We start from the raw sequence: 21,761 nt of genomic DNA, 5'->3' as shown, positions 1-21,761 counted from the left end.
TAGGGGCCATGTCTGGCCCCTCCCTGGGGCGTCAACGTCTGCCATACATTGTATGGCGGCGGACGCCCGTTTTAAAAGTGTTTAGGATCCGATCAACGATCACCTCCTAAACTTCAATGGTGTTGCTGAAATGCCTCAATCAGGAGGCATTCAGCGACACCAAACACTCACCCCAGGACAGGGTGTGACTGCCACTGCGAGTAGAGAACTCTGGCTCCACTTGCAGGTTGAATACAGGTACTGCATTCAACCATGCAAGTCAATGGAGCCCATCTTTCTAATCAGTAGGTTAATTAGTAAAAATAAATTAAAAAATAAAATAATAATTAGAAAAAAAACAGTAAAATGTAAAAAATAATACAGGGGAACCTTCAAGTTCCAAAAAAGTTAAAAAAATAAATGCAAAAAAATAAATTTGTGAGCAAGTCCTAAAATTAGCACATTAGCTTAAAACAATTCTCGCTTGGAAAGAGTTAACATACTGGCATATTAAATGCCCATGGGGTGTCTACTTTTAAAAAACGTATGATTTGTTGGGGTAAATTGAATTGGCTGGGTTCAACAATGTCCCAATTAACACGGGGGGAATGATGGCCACACATCTAATTTCCAATTAGAAAAATGCACACGTACCAAATGTGGCCTTTCAGTTACCCAAAAAAATGACAAACCCTGGGGTGTCTAGTTTTGAAAAATATGATTTGATGGGGTAAATTGGATTGGCCGGCTTCAAAGATACCCGAAATGGCACATGGGGGAAGAATTACCAGATTTGGAAAAAATGGCTTTGAAATAGCAAAACGCTACCTGTAGTTATTGCCCCATAATGTGCAGAAAAAGCAAAAAAAACATAAAAACATTGGGTATTTCTAAACTCAGGATGAATAGTAGAATCTATTTAGCAGGTTTTTTCATTTTATAGATGAGTAAAAGATTTTTCAACTAAAAGTTAGAAAAATTCCTGTATTTCAAAATTTTTCACCATATTTTATACCTTTTTTAATAGTAATATTATACAATCAAAACAATGTCATCTAAAGAAAGCCCTTCTTGTCCTGAAAAAAACAATATATAACTTGTGTGGGTTCAGTAAACTGGAAAGAAGAAAATTACAGCTAAACACGAGCAGCGCAGAAATGTTAAAACGGCCATTGTCACGAAGGGTACAAAAAATAAAATCAGCCTTTGTCACGAAGGGGTTAAACATCTCAGTGAGCTGATTCTTTGACAATGCTAATGAAGTATGTTCCTCCTATAGAATATATTAGGGGTGTCCAGCTGCTGCGTCATTACATCTCCCATACTCCTCAGCCTGCCCCTTAGCTGAGAGCATTATGGGAGATGTAGTCCTGCAACAGCTGGAGGGCCGCAGGTTGGACACCCCTGCAATACATGAGTGTCCATGTGATGTAGCCAATCAGAGTATACTCAGGATCTATTTAATAATTTACTTTAGTTAGTAATGTCTGATTTATGCCGTTTTAAAAAAACGTGTTCCTTTGATACAGGCAAAAAATGTTGTGGAGTGTGAGATTACTAGCATGGAAGGATTTAATAGTATAATATACTTGTGGTTTCTACAGACCTACCCCCCCCCCCCGGAATTAACCATATCCTCCCATTAGTGAGGACTGAGAGCTGTCATGTTAGCATCTTTAGCGCATAATGTATCTTTTGTGAAACTGGCTCTGACTGCTTTAGGAGGACTGCAGATAACAGAAACTAGGTCACTAGTGAATGGGAGTGATTTAATTTATGATGGCTTTTACACCCTCCAAACCCTAACCCCCCTTGGCTCTTCTGAAGTGACAAATTCAGTACATAATATACCAGTTAACCAAAAAGCACAAGTTTTAAATAAGTTTTGGATTAGAATCTGCTTGGGGGATTGCAGGATCTAACAAGCAATTAGTTTTGGATTATGTGTCCAAAAGTACATTGGCAAATCCATTTGCGAAGAGTTACAGTTGATAGAGCTCATTCGCTAACGCAGAGCATGTAGACCAGGTCTTGGTTAAATATCCAGGGAGATCTGCATTTGAGAGCGTTATTATTTATTCCGTGTATATATTTAATATATACATTGTTGGAAGCTTGCGTTCGTAACGTGTTCCATATGAATTATATGGCAAATTGTTAAATATCACTATCATGAGCGATTTTTTTTTTTTTTTTTTTTTTTTTTAAATATATATATATTTTTTTTTACAGGTCCGTTTACGGATGTTGTCACCACAAATCTCAAGCTTCGAAATCCATCAGAAAGAAAAGTGTGTTTCAAGGTGAAAACTACAGCCCCCCGACGTTACTGTGTGCGACCAAACAGCGGTACAATAGACCCTGGGGCTACAGTAACAGTCTCTGGTAACTGATTTTTTTTTCTTCCCCACCACATTTACATTCACATGCTTTGTAAGCTATGACTGGGACTATAGTTGGATTCCATAAACACAAGTACCACCTCACCTCTTTGTACATTACGCTGCTGTGTAAATAGTGTTATAAGGCGTCCTGCTCTTATCACCGATCAATATCTGTTGTGATTGGTATGCAAACAATTCTCTATATGTTTTGCTGCACCTAGCATCGCTTTCCTTGAACAAACATGCAACCTCATGATTAATATCCCTTTGGGAATGTTTAATGCATGTTTAAAGCTTCTGTTTGTTTTACATTTCAGTTATTTACACTACGGTTCAAAAGTTTGGGGTCACGTTTCATGGAGACCAAGGAAATTTCTCGCTGGAACACAATTGCAAAATTGTTTTCTTATAGTTAATTGGCATATTAAACTTAAACTTGGGTTGTTGAACACAACATGCCATCGGAGCTTCTGTACGCCTACGAAGTATTCCAGGTTACCCTGCTGCCATAGTCATTTACAACATCAAGATCAACAACTACACTGCATTTCTGGTCCATTTCATGTTACAATAGACAAAATTTGCTTTCTTTCAAATACAAGGACATTTATAAGTGACCCCTGAACTTCTGAAGGGAAGTGTATTGTTTTGTTACAGCTTTGTCTACTTCTGAAGATGTTACAGTATGCTGCTGAGAAATTCTTAACATGCTAAAACAGACAAAACAAGAACCAAATGATAAAATATCATATATATATGATGTATTTGCGCATTAACTCTGTGTTGCAATGCTATGGATGATAACACTAAAGTGCAAATTCAGGATTGGATGAATGTGTATAGTACTTAGGAGCTAGGAGTTCACTTGGTGAGTATTGGAGGTCACACAGACTAAACCAGCAATGAAATGCCAGGAGCGTTGCTTACCTGCTTCCTAGGATTTGCCCAGCCCGACATTCTGCATTGGCGTAATTTATCAGATTTTTCAGTTGACCCTTCCAGTTTTGTTGGGTTAAGGTCATGCTATGTGTTCCTCCACACTAAGCGCTTAAAACTGCCTTCATGGACTTTGCTTTGTGCACAGGGGCACCGTAATGCTGCAGCATGAAAAGGACCTTCCCCAAACCGATGCCACAAAGTTGGAAGCATAATGTCTTTGTATGCTGTAGCATTAACATGAGCCTTTACTGAAACTAAAGGGGCTTGGCCCAACCCCTTAAAAACATCCCCAGACCATTATCCCTCCTCCACCAAACATTACGGTAGGCACTATGCATTCTGGTTGATGGCGTTCTCCTGGCATTTCCCGACACTTGGCATTGCACATGGTGACCTTCTGCTTGGCCATGGAAACCCATTTTATGAAGTGTCCGGTACACTTTGTGCTGATGTTTCTTCCAGAGGCAGTTTGGAACTCTCTTATGAGGACAGGTGCTTTTTATGTGCTACTCGCTTCAGCACTCGCTCGCCGCCCTGCTCTTCTGTTTCATATGCAACCAACAAAAAAGCACTCGCCTGAGGTCTGACAGTTTTTGCCATTTGATGAAGCCAGTCAGAAGCAGGAAAGTGCTTCCATTGAAGCAGATCCCTGCCGCGGCTTTCCCAGAGCTAGAATCAAGGCCGACTGGCAGTAAGTACATCTCAGCTAAACACGGATCTCCTGTGTGAAAAATAGCTCGGTAGTGGCAAACGCAGAAAAAGGAACACCGGCATGCCGTGAAGACGGAAGTAATCAAATAAACGTATAATATAAAAATATGTTTTATTCGGATGCTTGATCCAATATATGTAAAAACATGATGCTGAAAAAATACATATCCAGAATTATACAAAAAAGAAATGAACAAATTAAAGAAGAGTACAATGAATATCCTACCAGCTGCAGAAAAAGGGGCCTCTTGACATGTTTCGCACCTCAGGTGCTTTATGGGCAAACGCACATGGGGAGATTCTGCGGAGCCCCCACGCAATAAGCATTTTGTTGCGTACACAGTCCTCTGTTCTGAACTTTAATGTTAAACCTAGTAATAAAAAAACAAATAGACGTGTGCCTTGTTTGTGATTTGGCTTCTGAAAAGAGTTCAGTTACCTCATCGCTCATCATAATATCCATACTTGGCCTGTTGTCTCCCCTTAATGCAGAAGGTATGCCAGAGTACATAAAATGTGCATTGCTAAAACTTATACGTCCGTTGTAATATACACAGGTTTTTCACGTAAAGGACAAAACTCATACTTAAAGCAGTATCATGTGAATGCCAAATTACATGTTCTACACCTTCATGCTTTTATGAATATTTTTTTTTGAGGGTGTTTCTTTTTGTGTCTTGCAGTAATGCTACAGCCCTTCGACTATGACCCAAATGAAAAGAGTAAACATAAGTTCATGGTACAAACAATATTTGCACCGTCAAATATATCAGATATGGAAGCCGTGGTAAGTGAAGAAACGGACAGATAGCCTAAATTTTTTTCCCTTGCCATTCCAGGTGGCACATGAGAAGAAGGCTCCGCCTACCAGGTAGGGCAGGAAACACTACAAAAAAAGGAGACCTCCCCCTTCCTCCCCAGTGTTGTTTCCTGCCCTACTCAGGTAGCGGTTAGGCTTTAGCTTACCTTCCCTCTTCTTTTTTGTTTTCTTGGAGCCCCGGGGGGGCGTCCTTCTCTCCGATCCCCGATAGTGATCCCGGTGGATCCAGGGTGATGCGGCAGCCTCGGAGGCTGTAACTCCGCGGTCCTCGCGGTTACTCGAGGCTCAGTCCTCGGTATATGCTGCCCACAGCCCAGGGGGCTCACTGGGAGGTGCATCCCCGGGCTCCGGTTCCCTCCGTCCCGGGGAGGAGGAATCCTCAGCGTGAGGCACGGCAGGAGAGCGCTCCGGAGGCGCTGCGAGCGGGACTTTATAGCCGGCTGTGCCGGTTTCACGGCACCCGTTGTTCATTATTTTCCTCTCTGCATTACCCCCGGCTGCGTCCGGGGTCACGAGAGGTCAATTGACGAGGAATTTCCGGATGTGACGTTTTCTGGGCCTGGGCGCCTAAATGCCTCTATAAAAACGCCAGAATGGGTAAGATCTTTCCTTGCTCTCGTTCCTGTGCTGTATTATTGCATTTTCTACTCCCTTTTTGTGCCTGCCTGTGCCTAAGGATTGTATATTGCCTTTTTCAAGTAGGTGTTTCCCTCCTGGGTTTTAAGGAGATTTCCATGGCCTATTTCCATTGCTTTCTGTGGTCTCATTTTTGTGTTTTTTCTCCTCAGTCATGTCAGATAAAAATCCAGACATCCCTCCTGAGGCCTCCCCACATAGGAAGTCTGTGGGTAAAACGAAACACAAAGCCTGCTCTTCCTGTAAAAAGACCCTTCACGACCCTACGGCCAAAATGTGCAGCTCCTGCTCTCGGCCTAAAGAAGTTTCCGCAACGGAATTTACCTCCTGGTTGAAAGGGGAACTTCAGTCTACCTTTGACTGTTTTCGGGCTATGGCAAGCTCCTCTCAGGCGCCGGTGCCTCACCATCAACTTTACCAGCAGGGTCCACCAAATGTTCTTCCAGATACCCTGGAAGATTATTCGGCTCCTTTTTCGGAATATGACTACCAGTCGAATGACCCCCAGTCTTCGGATGAGGAGGGGGAAATTAAAGAGGAAACCTTTTTCTTCCCAGTCGAAGAAACAGGGAAGCTCATATCTGCAGTCAGGTCTACTTTGAATCTACAGGATGACATACCAGTCTCAAAACCGGATCCTTTTCAGGGTCACTCTAGGAAACCGCAGACCTTTCCAGTTCACGATTCACTTTCAGCAATAATCACGGAGCAGTGGAGATATCCTGACCGGAGATTCTTCACGTCTTCCAGAATCAAAAAGCTGTTCCCTTTTGATGGTAAGAACTCTGATGCCTGGGAAGTTCCGAAAGTGGACACCGCAGTAGCCAAGGCTACGAAGAAAACAGCCATTCCGATGGAGGACGCGTCTCATTTCAAAGACCCCATGGACCGGCGGGCCGAGAATGCCGCCAAGAGGGCTTTTGAAGCAGCAGCGGCGAACTTTCGTCCAACCATTGCAATAGCGTCAACTTCTAGAGCCATTAAGATCTGGCTTCAACAAGCGGTGGAAGACCTGGCAGCTATTCCAGGGACTGAGCAGGTCGCAAGAAACCTGACCGACACCTGCTTAGCAATTGATTTCATCTCCGATGCCTCCATTGAATCTGTCCGTGCATCTGCTAAAGCTACGGCACTTTCAACGGTTTCTAGACGAGCGCTCTGGCTTAAGTCGTGGTCGGCAGATAATGCCTCAAAACACAAGCTGTGCGGCATTCCGTTCCAGGGGAATCACCTCTTCGGCAGCGACCTCGACACGATTTTAGAATCCACCACGGGCGACAAGCACTGGTTACCTCAGAGGAAAGGACCACCTCGTTTCAGGTCTAATTACTATAGAGCTCCAAGAGACAGGGAGTTCTACAGGCCCTCTACCTCCAATCAAGACTACCAGTCCTTTCGGGGAAAACCCTACGCAAGAGGTAGATTCCAGAGAGGAAGAGGCAGAGGCAGGGACGGTAAATCAGGAAGGTTCTGACGCCAGCAGGCTTCAAGTAGGGGGCAGGTTAACCGGTTTCTTTCATGCCTGGGAAGAGATCACCTCAGACCCCTGGGTCCTTCGCATCATCAATCAAGGCTATGCACTGGAGTTTACTCACCTACCTGCCCAGAAATTCCTGCTGTCCATGCCCCCCGCAGATCCTTGGAAAAGAGCGGGATTTTTCTCCACACTCACCAACTTAATTCACGAGAGGGCGCTAGTCCCGGTGCCTCATCTAGAAATAGGAGAGGGAACCTATTCCCACGTCTTCGTCGTACCAAAACCATCCGGGAAATTCAGGTTAATAATCAACCTACAGTTGGTAAATGCCTGTATAAAATACAACAGGTTTCGGATGGAATCCCTGAAGTCCGCCACGGAGATTATTTCATCGGGGGACTTCATGGTCACCATAGACCTGCGGGATGCCTATCTTCATGTCCTCATCAGGGAAGACCACCAAAGATTCCTCCGCCTGGCCGTTACACTGCCACAAGGTGTTCGTCATCTTCAGTTTCGGGCCCTTCCGTTTGGGATTGCTTCAGCACCACGGATCTTCACGAAACTCATGTCAGTGGTCGTGGCCTTCCTGAGGCAAAGAGGCATCAAAGTGGTCCCATACCTGGACGATTGGCTCCTAATTGCAGCCTCGGCATCATTGCTCCAATCACATCTAGAGTTTTCCCTCAAGACTCTCCACAACCTGGGATGGTTGGTGAACTCTCTAAAGTCAAAGTTACTTCCAAACAGACGTCGGACCTTTCTGGGAATGATCCTCGATTCAGAAGTACAGAAGACGTTTCTCCCGCAGGACAAAATCCTAAGATTACGGGAATTCGCACACGCGGTCCTACAGAGCAAATCAGTGTCCCTCAGATCCGTCATGTCTTTGCTCGGTCTAATGACCTCCTCCATCTCGGCGGTTCCCTGGGCACTGGCTCACGCAAGACCTCTTCAACGGTTTTTACTGGATCACTGGGATCGCTCCGGGACATCCCTATGCAAGAAGGTCCGGCTTTCTCCCTTCGTTCGGGAGTCACTCCGTTGGTGGCTGTCAGCCAAGAAGCTTTCACAGGGACTCCCTTGGCGGACGAGAGATTGGGTGGTAATCTCCACCGACGCCAGTTTGACAGGCTGGGGTGCTGTCATGGGAAGCCATATTACCCAGGGAACCTGGTCTCCTCAAGAATCAAGCCTGCACATCAATCTTCTAGAACTGCTGGCGGTCTGGAGGGCTCTAAGGTTCTGGTCTCCAATCCTGCGGCACAAGTCCATCAGGATCCTTTCGGACAACGTCACCGTGGTGGCCTACCTTTCCAAGCAGGGTGGCACCAGAGGCAGACGCCTGCAGACCCTGACGGCTCAGATCTGCCGATGGGCGGAGTTCAGTCTCTGTACTCTCTCCGCGGTCCATATCAAGGGTTCACTGAATCAGGAGGCGGATTACCTCAGCAGGAACTCAGTACCTCCGGGAGAATGGTCCTTAAACAAAAGGGTCTTCACCTTCATCACAAGGAAATGGGGCACTCCCCAGATAGACCTGATGGCCACGCATCTGAACACTCAGGTAAAGGAGTTTTTCTCTCTTTCACCAGTCGGCCGTCCCCGAGGCCTGGAAGCACTCTCGCAGACCTGGGATTTCGATCTCGCATACGTTTTTCCTCCGCTTCTCCTTATCTCCAGAGTGCTCCGGAAAATTCGGGAAAACCCTCAAAAAGTCATCCTGGTGGTTCCTTTCTGGCCTCGAAGAATTTGGTTCTCGGACCTTACCACCTTGTCCATAGACGAACCCATGCTTCTTCCTCAGGTCAAGGATCTTCTCGTTCAAGGTCCTGTTCTCCACCCAGATCCCTCCCGATTCAACCTCTCCGCATGGCTTCTGAAAGGGAGATCCTGACCTCTAAAGGATTAGCTGCACCAGTGGTGAGCACCATTCTCTCCAGCCGCAAAAATTCTACGACCGCCAAGTACCAGAAGGTTTGGGAAACATTCATCGCCTGGTGCAATATGCACGAAGTATCCTCTCCATCTATCTGTGAGGTGCTGCGTTTTTTTCAAGATGGCTTTGATAAAGGATTCCAACCTGCTACTATCAAGGTCCAGATCTCAGCTCTCAGCAACTTCTTGGACTTCAATCTGGCTTCCCATCCTTGGATCTCCAGATTTTCTAAGGGAATGTGTAGACTTCGCCCTAGGCTCCGTCCGTCGGTCCCGCCCTGGGACCTTAACCTGGTGTTGCATCAGCTCACCACGTCTCCCTTCGAGCCTCTAGAGGATACCTCTCTAAAGCTACTCACCTACAAGGTTGTCCTCCTAGTAGCCCTCACTTCTGCTAGGAGGGTGAGCGAGCTCCAGGCTCTCTCCAGAGTAGAACCTTTTCTCAGGATTCTGCCGGACTGCATTATCCTTCGTTTGCCACCGGAGTTTCTCCCTAAAGTAGTCTCTCCTTTCCATTCGGATCAGGAGATCGTCCTGCCTACTCTCTGTCCGGATCCCAAGAATCCCAAAGAACTGGAACTCCACTCGCTAGACCTGCGGAGATGTCTCCTGTCCTATCTCTCACGTACGTCTGCCTGGAAGAAATCCGATTCTCTCTTTCTGTCCTTTGCGGGGACCCGCAAGGGCAGGTCAGTATCCAGGGCTTCCGTGAGCCGCTGGCTCAAAGACGCAATCACTTTATGTTACGTCTCCGCGGGAAGAGTACCTCCCTCCGGCCTGAAGGCTCACTCGACCAGATCCGTCTCGACTTCCTGGGCTGAACTCTCCGGGGTGTCTCCGTCTCTTATTTGTAAGGCAGCGACCTGGAGGTCGATTCATACGTTCGTAAGGCACTACAGGCTGAATCTTCACCTCTCAGACGAGTCTCAATTTGGTCGGCGTGTCCTACAGACTGGAATCCTTCCCCCCCTATCTTGCTAATTCTTCTCATGTGCCACCTGGAATGGCAAGGGAAAGAAAGAATTCTTACCTGGGAATTCCTTTTCCTTGTCCATTTCCAAGGTGGCACACTTTTTCTCCCACCCATTAAATTTTCTTTGTTTGGCTTTATTTGTCTGAGTCTTTCTTTTTAACCACACTGGGGAGGAAGGGGGAGGTCTCCTTTTTTTGTAGTGTTTCCTGCCCTACCTGGTAGGCGGAGCCTTCTTCTCATGTGCCACCTTGGAAATGGACAAGGAAAAGGAATTCCCAGGTAAGAATTCTTTCTTTCTTTCTTTTGGACAGAGTTGCTTTTCCTGGTCAGCTTAATTTTTGCTTTTCTTTAGTGTTTAATAATTAAAACAAAAAATAAAATACTTTTGGTGATCAGACTTCATATGTTACATGTGTTTGTAAATGTAGTGAAGTTCTAGCGAAGAGAGGACAAACTTGGTCTCTCTCTCTTCTCTCTGACCGCCCTCCCTGCAGTATACGTGATTTTCTCTTTATTTCTTTTTTTTTTTGTTTGGTTACCTAATTCCCGGACCCTTTGTATGTGAATTACTTTTGTATAACATTTAAATTTTCCTACTGCAGTGGAAAGACGCAAAGCCTGATGATCTCATGGATTCAAAATTAAGATGCGTGTTTGACATGCCACACGAACATGAGAAGTCGGTAAGTTGAATTGTGATTTTGAAGACTTTTAAGTATGCAGGTCACAGGGCCAGGGAAGAGAGATGCTGGGATATACAGTGTTTTTTTTTTTTTTTTTTTTTTTTTACCATGGTTATCGAGAAGGTCGCTCTTCACGCCTGTATGGTCACGGATCTCGCTCCCATGAATATCTCAGGGGTGCTCTGTGGGTCATGTGGTGTTGTGTGATCAGCACGCTGCTAGCATAACGGTCTGTCCCACATATGAGTTGGAGTGCCCACTGAGTAACGTGATCATAGGGAGCATGCATGTGTTGGCTGAGAGTGCCATGTGTTTGAGTCAATTAGGGTGTGCCTTTAAACAGTCACTACGATTAACCCCTTCAACAGACTACAGGACCAGATCAGTATGCTTTGACTTTATCGTCTTTAAATTACACTTAAGTTTGTGTCATCCCGTTCTCGCCTCTGAGTATAGTGAATTTCAGGCACGGATGTGAACAGATAACTCATCATGGCATATTTCCTTTATACCTCTGAAATATCTTAAAAGTAATATATGGTAAAAATACTAGGGCTGCAACAACTAAACAATAAAATCGATAATTGATAATGAAAATTGTAGCCAAGGAATTTCATTATCGATTAGTTGAATCTATTTTATCTAACATAACATGAGGGGGTTTTTTCAGAGCAAATGCATCCTTCTGCCCCATGTCCCATTTGAGACATCTTTGAAGCCGGTCAGTTCAATTTACCCCATCAAATCATATATTATTGAAAACTAGACACTCCAAGGTATTTCAAATGGTGGTATTTTAACTCTTTACACTTAACACTATTTACTAATTCGACCACTAGCATTTGTGTCAGTTTGTGGTAGTAATTTTTCGTGTGTTCGCTATCGAGGCATTTCAGTGACACCCCTTAAGCTTAAGAGGTGATCATTGATTATGAAAAATAAAAACAAAATGCAGTTTGCCATGACCTTTATTGTTTGACTGTTTTTTGGGTTAAACACTATCAATGTCAAATATTTTCTTAAAAAAAAAAATCTCAAAATAAGACCCTACGTTTAACGTGCATACACCAAATGCCCAAGCTATGCTTCGCTTACCTTCCTCTGTGCGAGGACACTTGCTTTGTCCTGTAGTGTAGTCCACTGGGGCTATTACAATGGAGCACCGGCGTCACATGACCTTCTGGTGCTCAGTCAGGTTTGACAACGTGCATTGTGCAGATGTTCACCGGCTCCCCCTACTAGACCCCAAGGAGTCTGGAGCATATGGGGGGGGGTCTGGGGGGAATAAGGCATATAGGGGAAGTAGGGCAAATCTGGGGGGCATAGTGGCATATCAGTGGGTATAAGGCATATAGGGGATGTAAGGCATATCTGGAGAGGGTAGTGTGGTAGATCTGCGGGTATAAGGCATATCTGGGGGGCAATATGGCAAACCTGGACTTAGATGTGGTGTGAAAGTAAAACATCTGTAAATATGTTGGCATAATGCCAAAACTTGGAATCTGTAAGTTGAGGTTTTTTTTTGTTTTTTTTTTACTGTCCTGTGTGTATATGGTTTAAAAGCAGTATTACCGCCCCTTGTAATTAACATTTGGTTATTTTACAGTTACTGTCTAGGACCTGTTTGTAGATAAAATCCCTGGAACATAAGTGAACACTGACTTGACTTTTGCTATTTTCTGGGATACGCTCAGACATTTGTTGAATACATTTTGACTGCATGCGTCTGTAGAGTGCCGTATACTGCGGTCAGAGAGTCCCGCTTGGGGGATTCACCTCTTGCGGTCTCACCGATCAGCCCAGTAGTTCTGACTGCTCACTATGGAGAAACATCCATGCCAAGTTGATCAATATAGCAGGTTTACCCACTTCTCCCATTTTTTCCTACAGCGGTTCTTGCCTGTGTCCACCCTACTGGCACCTCGTAGACATACTTACAGTGGGCTGTGCTGTAACTTGCATGTGATTTTAGAACCATGCCCGTTCTTCAGTTTCTTGGTTTAGCCACGTTGTGTGTGTATACCGTATTTATCGGCGTATAACACGCACTGGTGTATAACACGCACCCCCATTTTTGAACAAAAAAACTGAACAAAAAAAACTTCATCAGAATCACTGCTATCTGGGAAACCACACACACACACACACAGTAAGACACACTCACACTCAGACACACACACTTAGACACACACACCCTAACCCCCCTTCTCAGGATCTCCCCTCTCTCTCCCTAACCCCACCCCGGTCACTTACCTTCAACTCCTGTGTTGGAAGCGTGAGGCGTTTGTCTCGGGTGCCGGCGCTTCACTGCTGAGCGCCGGCACCCGAGACAAACGCCTCACGCTTCCAACACAGGAGTTGAAGCGCTGAGGCTGAGGCAGGCGGCGGCTGCTGCTGCTGCTGAGGCAGGCGGCGGCTGAGGCAGGCGGCGGCTGAGGCAGGCGGCGGCGGCTGAGGCAGGCGGCTGAGGAGTCCTGGATTTCTGTCAGTCAGGGGGGCCCGAGAGTTGCCGAGCGGTCGTCTTCAGCAACCGCTCGGCACCCCTTGGTCCCCCCTGACTGGCAGAACTCCAGGGCCCGGTCGCAGTTGCGACCCCGGTAGTTCCGCCACTGGCTCTAGGATTTATCGGCGTATAACACGCAGGTAGGTTTTCAGCTACATATTTTAGTTAAAAAAGTGCATGTTATACGCCGATAAATACGGTATATATATATGTGTGTTTGTTTGGCTTTATGCATATTTTTTTAATCTATCTTATTGTTGTGTGTCCAGACACATGAATCTACTAAACTCTTCACCTGTCTGCCCGGATCAAAAGGCAGTGCTTCCATGGATGATACTGAAACACGGAAGCTAGTGGAGGAATGTAAGAGACTTCAGTCTGAAATAATAAAGCTGTCAGATGAAAATCAAGTCCTGAAAGTAAGTCTTCGTTTTTTGCTGTAAGATCGGTTTCCTATTGGTTCCTCTGGAAAAGCATTTGTTTCCGCAATCCCAAGTGCTAGATGCGCATGCGCAGTCTCCTTACTATACATATCCAAGAATCGTACTAAATAAAGCTAATTCTGCTTGGTAATACAGGACACAGTTCATTTAAGAGAGCTCCCAGTACTCGATTCAATTAAAAGACTGGGCCGAGTGCTGATGTAATGGTCATTATGTACTAAAAAGTATGTTGTAAATTTATCACCTGCAGAGCCGTGATAGTGATAAAGTTGCTTAAGCTCCTGCAAATGTAGCTTTTGGTACAATTTTGTGATGTGATTATATAAATATAGATTAGAAAGTAAAATATTAAGAACATACCTCCCTCCCCTGTCTCTGAAACACTGTTGTGCTTATTGATTGTGGTATACGTAATCTGCTGCCGATTTCATGGGAGTCTCTTGTTTTGTAGGATGAAAGCATTAAGATAAGGAAGGTCGTTACAGAGAAGTCGTCTAAAGCAATGCTGAGAGATCAAGGCAACCCTATCCCATCACTTGTTGTTGTCATTGCTGCAATCTTCATCGGTTTCTTTTTAGGGAAGTTCATCTTGTAAATTAAGGCATGAAGTGCTCTCACTTTTCCTGTCTTTTTTTTTTTTCTCTTCTGACAAGTTGTTTACCATATCATTGGTAGCAGCGGCTCACTGGGGCCATGTTGTGTACGGCATCGTACGGGCACTGTGCCGTTAACAATCTCCCTATTAGGAAAGTAGAATAAAGAAAAACTCTTTGGCTATGGGACGAAATTGTATAATAACGCGTCCACAACAGATATGTCTGTCACACATCCAGTCCTTTTGTGGGAGAAAACGTAATCATTTCTGTGGTTTTAATAAGTTGAAAAATGTTTTGTAAATGTTTTAATCCTTTTAAATTGTCTGCTGCTGTTACCTTTATTGCAATATGAGTTATTAGATTGCTGATCTCATTCAGGTATGAAACTGGTATCTTGGGATGGTCTCTCCACTGTAAATTCTGTCCTATTTGCAGCATATCCGTAACGGCTGTTTAGATTCAATTTTTTTTTGCCATTCGGTGCATACAGTGGAGCCTTGTGAATATCCTTTCTGTATTTCAGACCCATTCTTCCTTACCCACTTCTCGAAATAGTTTTTGTTTTGACCCATAACTCGTACAAATAGCTGCTCTAATGACTTGTGGAGACAAGTGGTCCCCCCTTACTTAGCCCTCTTTCCCATTGTCATGGTCCCGTGGCTTCTTTCGAAACGAATCTGATTGGCGTTTTAGTACATTGCTGAAATTAAAGTAACCAGTTGAACCACCAAACGCAAGCAGAACTTTATTTTTGAAAGCAGGTTTGCCAAGTTTGCTCTTTCAGTTTTAATGAAAGGCGATCCATGGAGCAATGTGTTTCCGGAGCAAGTAAGTCTTGCTGGGTCTGAAGAATCTGTGCTTCGTAATCCAACACACTACAAATCTCTAAACAGATGTCTAGTATGTTTGTTCTCATGTGCTGCATATAGCCAGTGGTTGGTAGCGTCTAACTAGTATACGTTGCTCTCCTTTGCAATCTGTTGTGCCTTCTTCTAACTCCATGTTTCCTGCACATTATCTGCATGGTATTAATTTCCACCTCGGTATCTTATTGACAAATTATATAGATCTTTGAATCAAATGTGTGTTCTGTAGAATAGAGAACTGGGCTGCAAGGGGTTACTTTTACAGAAGATGCACTCGTCGATCTGGCAATTTCATCCGGCTATTGAAGTTTAAACGTGTAATTAAGCTATACTAGTGCAGAGATTGCTTTTTACTGGTATGTAAATGTGAATATTGTTAAACCGGTCTGTCTGTTTTCTCAGTTGGATACATGTGTTCCAAAGCAGTTTCACATTTTATTTTATTTTTATTGAAAATTATTACACCAAAGGACCATATATATACATTAGTGGGTCTTCGTCTAGGGCAGTGTTTGGTGGAAATAGCTCTAAAAACTTATAGCTGTATGTCATGCCAAGTTAATAAAAAATTTAAGTGATCTTGGTCTGTCTGAAAAACTTTTATAGTATAAGTTTGCAGTTACAAATGATCACGCGCCATGCACCCATCCCTTTTTTTTTTTTTTTAAAGTTTGTGATATATTGACAACCTCTTGCTGGCCAAGCATCAAGTTGTACGATGTCTCATTTGGACCTGTTTGAGCTTCGAAAAAAGGGGTAGCATTATATAGAATTATAAAATCTTAAATATACCACGTGTTTAATTTCATGAATAAGAAAAAAAAACTTGCTGATATGTCTTAATCTGCATAGGTGCATACATACATACATGCATAACATGCATGCGCGCACACACTAAATATATGTAACGTGAAAGCTTCTCTGAAGTCGGTGTCCACCTCGACAGCCGTCGGTTCATGTGTTAAAACTTGCTTCGCTAGCGGTCTTTGATATGTGAACATGTCGCGTAATACCTCTGGCTTTCCAAAGAATGTTGAGTTTGATAGGAAATAATTTAAATATTTATACCTTTTGGAAGACGCATGTCTACAGCGGCAAGCAACATTGTGTAAGGGCCCAGATTATGATACAGTTTGGTGAACGTAAGTAAATAGAATGCAATAAGGGGGCTTGCATGTCGTAACAGGTCAGTCATGTCTGTCTTTAGAGAATTAAGTATGTTTTTACTTATTTTCCATTCCATGTTGAACTATTTTTGCTGGGCATTTCTTGACTGAAATTATTTTGGATGCAAACACTTGATTATCATCTTATAAATGTTTTACGCATAGTTGGGGTTTTCTAGACTTGAAAGCCTTTTCTGTTGGCTAGCATGGTCATGGTGGTCTTCCAGGGAGCAACAAATCATTTTTTTCTTTTGTAATGGTGGGGTTTCTGGGGAACGGTTACATTGCTACACCTTCTCCTAGTTTGTAATTTAACTCTGAAAACTGTATGTTGGCAACCTTATTCTAGACCAGGGCCGTCCAACCTGTGGCCCTCCAGCTGCTGCAGGACTACAATTCCCACAATGCTCTTTCAGCTAAGGGGCTGGCTGAGGAGTATGGGAGATGTAGTCCTGCCGCAGGTTGGCCGCTCCTGTTCTAGACATACGTCTTCACCGTATGCTATAATACCGGCTGCCACATGTTATAGTTCAGTCTGGCCTGACAACGTGTCGGATGTAAATGTTAATTCTGTTGTCAAACATTGGCCTACGGGAGGTTCCGCGGTCTCCCATTAGCACAAATTTATACTTTTTTTTGGGAAGTATTTTGGCTTAACATTTGCTCTAAGCAATTTTATCTATTTGTTTTAAGCACGTGAATTATAGGTCTTTTTATTTTTTAAATGTGAAACAAGTATATGTACATTTTTTTTTTTTGCAAGCCTCTTTAGTGTTCCAAGGGTTTATTCACTAAGAACAGGTGCTGTATGAGCCAGAATGCCATTTATTTTGAATTTTTAAATGCAGTCAGATGAAACTCCCTTAACCCACAGTTATTGGTGAATAAACCCTCGCAGTAAACAGTCCATGGAACAGACCATTAGATAAGATCACTTGGAATACAAGTTTTTGGCCAGCACCATAGGCGTTCACGTTAAAGCAAAGTGCATGTCTTGTCGTTTGCTTAAAATATAGAGCCGTATCAGTTTTGCGCGTCGGTAAGAAGGTCAGAGCCAAGACTTGGTTTTAGGATACTCAAGCTGCCTCGCTTGCAAGAGATTCAAGGTAACTTCTATCGGTAATTCATGCTGAACAGTTTCTGAACACATTGGAGGCAATGATCTGGTACCAACATAAATCAAATTGTCTTAACTCTTTTTGGGGAATAATTTGTGTTTCTGACTTGTAACCCTATCAGTGCTGGATTAGTAAATACACAAGTATGATCTACAAACTGAAATACCGTATATTCCGGCGTATAAGACGACCCCCAACTTTTACAGTCCAAATATAGAGTTTGGACTATACTCGCCGTATAAGACCACCCCTCTACCCAGCGTACAACAACCAGCCAATCACGGCAAGCGATGTACCTTACCGGTGATTTGCTGGTTGATTTGATGACATATACATACATGCATTGCCCTTACACACACACACGTATATATATATATCTACACATATGCCTGTCCACACATACACATTTATACACTGCCCTCACCACACACCCCTGCCTTTACACACACATGTATATATGTATATATATATATATATAATATATTTTTTATATGGGGAGAAAGGGGGGAGATATATATATATATATATATATATATATATATATATATATATATATATATATATATATATATATATATATATATATATATATATATTTCTCCCCATCTCTTACCTTATCTTCTGTCTTCTTTCTTCCATCCAGTTGTGGGAGCCCGAGGTCTGGCACTTCAGACCTCGGCTTCCCTGCTCTCTAATCACTACGCGCCGGCTATTGATGCCGAGCGCCGGGACATGACATCATCCCTGCGCTCGGCATCAATAGCCGGCGCCTAGTGATGAGGGAGCAGGGAAGCCGAGGTCTGAAGTGCCAGACCTCGGGCTTCCCTGCTCCCTCATCACTACGCGCCGGCAATTGATGTCGGGCGCCGGGACATGACGGCATCCCTGCGCTAGGCATCAATAGCCGGCGCGTAGTGATTAGAGAGATTGGTGGCCTCGTGGGAACCTCCGGCTTGGTAAGTACCCGGCGTATAAGACGACCCCCCACTTTTAAGAAGATTTTTTGGGGTTAAAAAGTCGTCTTATACGCCGGAATATACGGTAAACATCACGTAATCAAATGCCTTGACTAACTGAATGAAGGGAAACTTTTGCGTTTGAAAGAACTTATTTTTAACTCCACGTGGATAAGCAGCTGCCGGATGGAAATTGTGTAATGTTTATGTATGTATTACAATTTCTTAAATGGGTAATTTCAATGAAGTATGTACTTGGGTGTTCAATTTCCATGTAATAGACACACTTGAGTGTTTTTTTTCTTTGTGGCGTCTGCTCTACATGGTAATTTCATTCTAGCAAATAAGGAGACCTTTTATACCTGATTTCTGCTGCTTCCTGCTCACTTCTCGTTATTTGTTTTAGCGACTTTTAGAAGGAAAATCTTCCACACGATGGTACATAGGAAAGCTTATCTGTATTTAAACCCCAAGATCCCTGGAGGGGCCTTTGCTGAAGCTTAGTGCTAAAATGTGGCAGGTATCATAAACCAGTGTCTTTCATGAGGTGCTGTAATATTTGAACTGTCCCTTGATTCCTAGTGATCCTCTTTAATGTTGTATATAAAATGTAATGCTCAAACTATTTTGCTATCAGCAGTGTCCTTGAAAGAGAATCAACGGTACTAAATTATGAAATATGGATTAAACTGTCTTTGTTCCTTCAATGGCTAGAGCTTTTTTTCTGTGTACTTTTATATACTTATGACTACCATAAAAGTTCATTAACAAACATTCCCCAAAACACATTGTCCCAGTGAAAAAGGGTCAGAAAAAAAAAAATGCACAACTTTTTGTTTTCACATAGCCGTCTTACCGTCTGTTATCTTTATTGTCATATATTGTCTTCTGTTATCAAGGTAGATTAAAGTAATAGTAAGGAATACCCATGCTGATCACCGAAGCATTTTTATGCCTTTATGTAGAATAATTTGAATGTTTTTTCATAGTGTGGTGTAAGCCGTTCCAAAGGTGCCACAGGCAGATCATGACCATGTCCCACATCACGGATTTGTGAGAAAGCAAACCGTACAAAGCGGTTGAATGAAGGTTTTTTTTCTTTTAGATGTTTATATGGTATACAATATTGATAGGTTTTCTAATTGCTAATTAGAGTGCATCATGTATACAGGCATGTGATACTAGGTGGGACTGAGCCAGATAAATGGGCTAAACTGCTTAGAAGACCAAACTTGCTTAAAAATTAAGTATTCTGGTACTGTAGCATCAAACTGGAAAGCAGTATAAAAACCCTGGCCAATAGCGATCGTCAGCTGATGTGGCCTGCGGGGTTCACGTTATGCTCCTGTTGCTGTGTCAGCATTGTAGGGGAATGTAGCCGTAACAGCTACCGATAAATGTGTTTCCTGTAAACATGGCGGCTGCCTTATCCATACAGGTATATCGACAGGCTATCTGCCCCCTCCAACACCCTGTAAGTAATACAGTCACGTGTCTTGACGGAAAGAACAAAAACTATTTTTGAGAACGAAAAAAACCAAGTCCAGATATGGCTCAACTATCCTACTACAAACCTACTTAAAACCACTGACTTTCCACATTTATGGTCCTGGTGCGAGCTCATAGTCGTGTGAGTAATATGAAGATGATCAGGCTGGGTAGGATATATCTCGTATATTGGAGGGGGTTCTAAGCCATAGACAACACATTGGTTTCACATGTAAATAGAGATTTGTTAATAGATTCCATACAATAATGTGACCTCGTACACGCAGTATATTCAACACACACACACACACAAACACACACAGATACTGTTTCTGAGGCAACCATGAAAAGATGTCATTTTATTTATCCATTATTTAAAGGGGAAGTCTCATGGGGAGGAAAAAACCATTTCAACAGGCGTTAGGTATGCTGCTGGCATTGACAAAAAACCCGGTCTGATTTCAGTCCATTATCTGCAGACCTGGATATTGTCAGATGTGATATTTTGGCTGACGCTTCCAGCTCAAACTGTAACGAGTTGAAATGTTAGAAAAAAAACCTCCCCAATAGTTCAGACTTTCCACGTTTAAGGTTCTGGTGCGAGCTCATAGTCACTCGACTCCGATGATTCTGAAACTGAGTAATACGGTGATGAACTCTCTAATGGATCCGACGGAGTAGGAAATATGTCCTCGTTTCTTGGAGGTGGCTCCAAAGGGAGACGTTCGTCGATGTATTGTACGGTCGGCCAGCACAGCCGTGGAACGTTGCATTCGTTTTCCCCATCGCGTCCGCTGGATTCATGGTCGCCCCTTTGAAAAAAGCCGCTGTGGGAGGAAGAAGAGTCCTCGCTCATTGGCCTATCGTGTCCTCCTGCAGAGTGTGGAGGTGGGGGTGGCGGGAACATGAAGACTTCGTCACCCGCTGTTACACGAACTGGCTGATCTCTGGCGACTTCTGGGTCCTCCTCCGGATAGTTTGCGCTCACGCAGGCAGCAATGCAGGAACACAAGCCGAATACTGCGAATATGGCTATCTTCAGCATGCGAGCTACACAGACTTTAGCTGTTTTTTCTGTGATGGATGCTGGCCTGCAGTCTGGTAGCACAAGTCCTGGGATGCTGAGTAGTACCCCGCAAGCCAATAACAGGATCCCAGGTATTAGGAACTGCGCAAACCGCCGGCTTTTCCCGCAGATGAAGCGTCTATCTGGATCCGACGGGTCTCCTTCTAATTCCCTCCTTCTCCTCTCTCGTATGGCAGTAAGCTCTGCCATCACTGAACATGCCAGCCCTATCCCAGCAAGTACTGGGCCTATCACCTTGTAGGTGTTACAGCTGTCGGACTGGCATGACGCGAACCCATAGATAGAAAGTACAGATCCGCCGCATAAGAGCGCCCAGCCAAATACAAAAAGCGCAAATGTTATTTTGCTGCTTGTGCGAGGGCTAGGAGTGCCGAAGCAAATGCGCTCCATGATGGCTGAAATGTGTACCTTTCAGGTGTCACTCAAAGAAGGTCACGTGCAGAGATTCACAGCTATGTGCCGGGTATAGCGTGCACACAAATGAAAGTCTTGTAATCTCTGCCAATTTTGTCTTTTCAAATTCAATTGAAAGCGCAATTTCACTCCCTGTAGTGGACAGGTAAATACTATGCTCAGTACTGCTACTGTTCATAATCTGAAACAACCAGTCTCTGGATGTGCTTCTAAAGAACATGACAGCATTGTTTGACATCACAGTTCGGGCAGGCTTTACCACAGTGCAAGGGCCGTAGGGTGTTCTGCCCTGGTTCCAAATATCCTCAGGGCCAATACACAGCTGCCTCTTCAACAAATTAGTGTTTTATTCCACATGACTCCACCCCCCCTTACACAAAGTGGTTTGTTCCTAAGAGACTTTCTGCAGTGTTAAGAAGTAAGGGCTTATTTTGACATTGCGCATGCTTCACAGGAATACTTGTAGCTTGTTAAAATATTACAATGTTGAGGAAACTGGAAAGCAGTATAAAAATCCTGGCAAATAGCGATGGCTCAGCGTTTAGCTCTTCAGCTGATGTGGCCTGCGGGGTTCACGTTATGGT

The 21,761-nt window shown here is 43.7% G+C and overlaps 2 protein-coding genes across 2 annotated transcripts in view; one reads left to right on the top strand and one right to left on the bottom strand.

Annotated features, from left to right (window-relative positions):
* The window catches only part of VAPA (VAMP associated protein A), a 24,327-nt gene extending 10,196 nt beyond the window's left edge, over positions 1-14,131 (top strand). The window contains exons 2-6 of the mRNA XM_053466945.1: positions 2,212-2,364; positions 4,697-4,800; positions 10,460-10,540; positions 13,313-13,462; positions 13,938-14,131. Of these exons, the coding sequence (XP_053322920.1) occupies positions 2,212-2,364; positions 4,697-4,800; positions 10,460-10,540; positions 13,313-13,462; positions 13,938-14,081 (632 nt within the window). The 3' untranslated portion in view covers positions 14,082-14,131. The remainder of the gene's footprint in view (positions 1-2,211; positions 2,365-4,696; positions 4,801-10,459; positions 10,541-13,312; positions 13,463-13,937) is intronic.
* A 6,131-nt stretch (positions 14,132-20,262) lies between these two features.
* On the bottom strand, positions 20,263-21,153 carry LOC128497697 (transmembrane protein 171-like). Its single transcript, XM_053467858.1, has one exon. The coding sequence runs from the start codon at positions 21,151-21,153 to the stop codon at positions 20,263-20,265; it is 891 nt and encodes a 296-aa protein (XP_053323833.1).
* Between the last annotated feature and the right edge of the window lie 608 nt (positions 21,154-21,761).

This window comes from Spea bombifrons, chromosome 5, assembly GCF_027358695.1.
Source record: "Spea bombifrons isolate aSpeBom1 chromosome 5, aSpeBom1.2.pri, whole genome shotgun sequence".
Classification (NCBI taxonomy): domain Eukaryota; kingdom Metazoa; phylum Chordata; class Amphibia; order Anura; family Pelobatidae; genus Spea; species Spea bombifrons.
Note: the sequence above shows the minus strand (reverse complement) of the source record. Positions and strands in the feature narration are given on the sequence as shown.